Source organism: Saprolegnia parasitica, assembly GCF_000151545.1.
Source record: "Saprolegnia parasitica CBS 223.65 unplaced genomic scaffold supercont2.334, whole genome shotgun sequence".
NCBI lineage: Eukaryota > Oomycota > Saprolegniomycetes > Saprolegniales > Saprolegniaceae > Saprolegnia > Saprolegnia parasitica.
In genome coordinates, this window is record NW_012156728.1 from 5,045 (window position 1) to 10,070 (window position 5,026).

The following is a 5,026-nucleotide window of genomic DNA, read 5'->3' on the forward strand; positions in this document are numbered from 1 at the left end:
AAACCTTGTTTCGATCCTGTTAAAGACACTGTTTGAGTCTTGTGGGTGGTATCCGTACAAGACACTGTTTCGATGCCAACCAGTGTGTCTTCCGGATACGAACCATCCTTCGAAATGAGCGACCGGCGACCATCGCACCGCAGCCGCAGCCGCGACCGGCGGCGCAGCCCCGACAGACGCGGCGACGGAGCTCCGACCGGCGCCAAAGCCGAAGCCCGGACCGGCGTCGTCGTAGCCGCACCCCCAGCGCCGAGCGGTCGCGCCGCCGCAAGCGCAGTGCCAGCCGCGATCGTCGCCGCAGTCGTAGCAACGACAGCGACAACGATAGCAAGACGAACAAGAAGACAAGCGACAAGCGCAAGGCAGCTGATACGAGCAGCAGCGACTCGGACGACGAGCGTCACCGTCGTCGTTCCAAGAAGGCGTCGTCCAAGAAGAGTAAAAAGGACACGAAGGACAAGAAGAGCAAGAAGAGCCACAAGAAAAGAAAGCATCATCCCATGCCATCAACCAGAACGAATATGGCAAGTATGGCATTCTGCGCGAGACCGACTTCCACGCCAAGGCCGTCTCGTTCCAGGCCTGGCTCCGCGACGTCAAGAAGGTAGATCCTCTTGTCTGCTTCCGATGCATGGAAACACGGATGTAGATCCCCGACTTTAACGGGCCCAAGTACGAGGCCATGGACCACTTCCGCGACTACATGGAAGACTACAACACGGCGACGTTGCCGCATGCGAAGTACTACGACATTGAAAAGTACGAGCAGCGCAAGTTGGCCAAGGAGCAGGCCAAGCGTGCGAAGCGACACAAGCCCCGTCCTGCGGAGGAAGAGGCGACGGCCTACGCCGAGCGCATGCGGCAGCGCGCCGAAGCGAACAAGAAGGAGTTTGCGCTCATTTTGCAGACCATGGACCGCAGCAAGATCGAAAGCATGCGCGAGCAGCAGCGCCTCCGCGACCAGATGCAGATGCACTACAAGGCCGGCAACATGGACGAAGCGCGGCGTCTCGAGCATCTGCTCACCAAGAAAGACGAGGCCAAGCCCGAGCCCGAGTTCAAACCCGACACGGGGCGTCATTTTTAGTCCAAAAGCTATCAACTTGATACTACGGGGCAGAGTGCCATCGAGTGATTTGATCCAATCTATAATTGGCGTTGACAGCATGGGCAACCGAGCCTTATCGGGGCCAGGGACGCCAACGGTAGGCGCGTGTGAAGTCGTCGGGACGCCGGCGGGTGTCATTGCACGCGTGCACTCATCGGCCACAGACAGCACCAAGCACTACACCTACGTCCCTCGCACGGCGTCGGCCATGGTCGTCCGACGAGGCGATCGCAACACGACGCTGTCGGCGTCGACTGTCCTCTATCCCAAGACGCAGCTGCCTCCCAACGCGACGTCTTGATGTTCCCACCATTATCAACACTATCCAATCGAGCGTATGCATATTTCAACACACCGTATCGTATCCCGTACGGACCTACTATCCAGTGGACGTCCAGCGCTATCCAAGGTCCAAGGGATATGCAAGACGTTGGCGCGATACTCAATATGGACGAATATTACCTCATGGGATGCCCGTCGATCGAACGACACTGCAGTCGGATAGCTACAGACTGCTTTGACCCTTTGCAACACGTTGGATATAGCAGGAACGAGTGAATAGAGGGTCTGTCGTCGTCGACAGTGTCCAATGACAGTGCCACCGACGGCCAAGGACCGCGACGTCTGGAAGACTGTACGGAGCGTGCAGTCTTGAGCTTCCTCGCTTCAGCTACCTCTTGCGCTTTCCCTTCGGTAGCATCATAAGTGCTGTATGTAGTATGGCCGTGGAACGATGTTACAGAGATTGACGACTTGCACGATGTCTCGACGCATTGCCACGTCGGGCGAAGCGAGCGCCGCGCTTCCTGGATAGAGTGCAGGCAACGCCTGGGTGGCGATCCTACAAATGCAGCAAAACCCCCTGCAGCACCACGATCACCCACGACGTGGCGCAGGTCCTACTGGACCACGCCGCGTGACACAGGTCCGCCGTCGACATCCAAACGTGGCTCGTGGCACCACACAAACCAATCGGGCTTTCCGTGGACCGCCAAGCACGACGTCATGTATATTAAATCTAGGATCTTAGTACAAGGACCGACGCCAGACTTTGACCGTGCTGTCAATGGACGCGGTCAGGAGCATGTCTTCGGTCGGGTGGCTCACGACCGACCGGACGGGCGTGTTGGCCCCGTGTGCGAGGAACGAGCGCGACGCATCAGTCGCGTGCAGCATGTCCCAGATGAGCACGCGGCCGTCTTCCGAGCCGCTAATGATATGCGCGTCGTCGAACGTAAAGCCGCATTCGACACCGTAGGAAGAGAGTGCATGGCCTTCAAACGCATTGAGCTCCGTGCCCGACGCCGCCTCAAAGAGAACGACGCGCTTGGCGAGCGTCGACGCCACGATGCAGTTGAGGTCGCTCGAGAGCTGGAGACTGACGACGGGACCTACCAGTGCAAGATACGTATCGACAACAAATGATAGTGGGTACGAACTGTGGAGGTTGTCTTGGGTGAGGAGCCCGGCGCGGAGGTCGTAGCTGCGCACATAGCCATCGACGCACCTACAGCAATCGCCCTGCACGTCTATCCATGGCACACGGTAGAGAGGATATCTATGTACCCCGTGATGATTTCGTGGTCGGTCATCTTGACGCTTGTGACGCTGTCCTTGAAGTGGTCGAGGACTTGAATCGGCGCAAACGAGTTCCGCGACCTAGCAATAGCATGGCACAGAGAAGGAGACGAAGACGACGGCGTACCGCATGTCCCAGAGACGCACGGTGCTATCATACGAGGCGCTGGCGACGACCGAGCAGTCGTCATTGTACTCGACCGCGTTGACGCTCTAGGGATCCTGCATGAGAAAACAGCGGCGATCCAAGACAGTGGGCGTACGTGGCTATGGCCGTCGAGCTTGCGCACGACCTTGCCCGTGGCCACGTCCCACTGGAAGATGGCCTTGTCGCGGCCACAGGACACAAACTTGGCATTGTCATGCTCGCTACACCATCATCCGCTGAGCACATCAGTTGAAGAAGAGCGTAGACGTACATGGCCACGTCGCGCACCTCGTAGCCGTGCAGACCCGTGTACGACTTGACGAGGAACGCCGACTCGGGGCCCTCGAGGCCATCGCGGTGCGGGTTCCAGAGCTTGATCGTGCGGTCGTTGCCGCAGCTCATGCAGTACGTGCCCTTGTCTAGTTGGCATGAGCGCCATGGTCATATACATAGAGCGCGATGCTACCATTGAAGCGGACTGCGATGACCGGGCCCACATGGCCGCGCAGGACGCGGGTGCACTCGTACGACGCCGGTGGCATGCGGCTTGCTGCTTGACTCCAACGGCACGATACACTATTTAGTGTACTCGGAATAGTGTACATCCGAAATTGAGTCTTCCCTAAATCGTGTCGCAAAGACGATTTCGTCCTAAAGTAGTGTACGTTATGGATTGATCGAGGCCGGTTATATGACAGAAATGGACCCGCGCAACGCCAGCCCTCTTGATCGTGCCGTTGGCTGCTACACGCGTAGTACGCCTTGCGCTCGCCTTCGTAGCGCTGCTCCTATCGCCCCGATGTCGTGACCTCTGAAAACGAGTATGACCGCGCAACTCACGGGTGAAGACCGGCCTTTACACGGCTAACGACCTCTCAAACTTGATGCATCAAAACGAAGTCCGATTCCGAATATTCGCCAGCGCAGCATGGACGCGCTCCTTGGCGATACGCATGTGTGGGCGACGATCCTCGGCTACGTCCAGCGCCAAGACGTTGCCATGATGGGTACGCCATATGCGTCGTCTGCCTTACGCCCATGCGCATGCGCCTCTAGCCTGCGTGAACAAGACGTGGTCCAAGGCCGTGGCGCGGCCGCAAGTGTGGGAAGTGCTGGCGCAGGCGCCGCGCGGCCCGTTCCTCGCGTCCTGCTTTCGCCGCGCCTCGTCGTACGCGTACCGCGAGACCGATGTTCCGGCGCCGTACGTCGCCCATCTTGCGGCTCGTGTCGCCTTCACGATGCACTAGGAATGTGAATCGCCGCGGCGCGCCGCCCACGATCCGCGGCTGTCTCCTCAGCGACCGCTCAACACTCAAAGACTACATCAACGAGCTCCGCGCCATGTACTATGAGCAGCAGAACCTCGCCAAGACGCCTGTCTACCTCGCCGTGCCTGACGCGCTCTACGACGACGCGGCTAGTGTGAGGACCGACCGCCCGTTCACACACGACGAGTGGCGCCGCGCGGCCTTCCAGTCGGTCACGCTCGTGCAGAGTCCGGGCAGTCCAATTGCGACACACGTACACGCTTCGATCCTCGGTTGCCGCATTCTTTTTCAAATGACGACCTTAGGTGCTCACGGGTGCGATCCTCCACGACACGGCTTTCTTCTACCTCTGGCACCTCAAGGAGGCTCGGATTGTCGCTACCATCTACCATGCGCTTGCCACCTGCTTTGACACGTGCGCCAAGATGCTCGTCATTGGCGCCTCGGACGGCACGGTCAAGACATGGGACCTCGCGGCCGCGGTGGCAACCAAGACGACGAGTGCACCCGTGCGCGGGTTGGTCCCGACATCGAGCCTCGCACCGCGCTCGCACATTGGGCTTGCGCCGTTTCTGCCGACGCGCGCCAACCAGCGCCACAAGCCCGTCAAAGTCCAGGTCGATGTGAGCGAAGGCTCGTTTGTGTTTGTGGCCGCCACGTACGAAAAGGGCGACGTGGCTGTCTGGAATGCGACCAAAGCCGAGCTCACGACGTCGCTCTCAGTCGAGAGGTAGCGACGCGTGGTCCATTTTCATTTCTTTGATTGATTTTGTTTTTGCGATTTAGCATTCACAAGTCGACACTGCCGCGGGCAGCCCGGACGCCGTCGCCGCAAGTGACGAGTCTCATGCTCTTCCGCAACACACTCGTGTGCGGTACCTCGGTCGGTCTCGTGCGGGTCTTTGATACGCGGGACGGGCGGCT

The 5,026-nt window shown here is 59.2% G+C and overlaps 3 protein-coding genes across 3 annotated transcripts; 2 read left to right on the forward strand and 1 right to left on the reverse strand.

Moving 5' to 3' along the window:
• Window positions 1-114: 114 nt before the first annotated feature.
• Window positions 115-1,087, forward strand: SPRG_21780 (hypothetical protein; the record flags this gene model as incomplete). The annotated part of the gene is made up of 3 exons (XM_012355928.1): window positions 115-303; window positions 515-604; window positions 650-1,087. 3 exons carry the CDS (start codon window positions 115-117, stop codon window positions 1,085-1,087), a joined length of 717 nt encoding a protein of 238 aa, XP_012211318.1.
• A 1,002-nt stretch (window positions 1,088-2,089) lies between these two features.
• On the reverse strand, window positions 2,090-3,405 carry SPRG_16626 (hypothetical protein). The gene is made up of 7 exons (XM_012355929.1): window positions 3,301-3,405; window positions 3,106-3,253; window positions 2,950-3,055; window positions 2,814-2,899; window positions 2,675-2,767; window positions 2,548-2,615; window positions 2,090-2,499 (listed from the first exon to the last, which is right to left on the reverse strand). Exons 1-7 carry the CDS (start codon window positions 3,374-3,376, stop codon window positions 2,135-2,137), a joined length of 942 nt encoding a protein of 313 aa, XP_012211319.1. The 5' UTR covers window positions 3,377-3,405; the 3' UTR covers window positions 2,090-2,134.
• Window positions 3,406-3,762: 357 nt separating this feature from the next.
• Window positions 3,763-4,836, forward strand: SPRG_21781 (hypothetical protein; the record flags this gene model as incomplete). The annotated part of the gene is made up of 4 exons (XM_012355930.1): window positions 3,763-3,841; window positions 3,891-4,035; window positions 4,082-4,313; window positions 4,408-4,836. The coding sequence occupies 4 exons, from the start codon at window positions 3,763-3,765 to the stop codon at window positions 4,834-4,836; spliced, it is 885 nt and encodes a 294-aa protein (XP_012211320.1).
• Between the last annotated feature and the right edge of the window lie 190 nt (window positions 4,837-5,026).

Bases quoted from the DNA above. Each gene is read 5' to 3' on its own strand.
- SPRG_16626 (XM_012355929.1), bottom strand. From the start codon at position 3,376: ATGCCACCGGCGTCGTACGAGTGCACCCGCGTCCTGCGCGGCCATGTG. The intron at 3,254-3,300 runs GTAGCATCGCGC...CATGCCAACTAG, and splicing joins CATCGCAGTCCGCTTCAATG to ACAAGGGCACGTACTGCATG. The intron at 3,056-3,105 runs GTACGTCTACGC...ATGATGGTGTAG, and splicing joins GAGGTGCGCGACGTGGCCAT to CGAGCATGACAATGCCAAGT.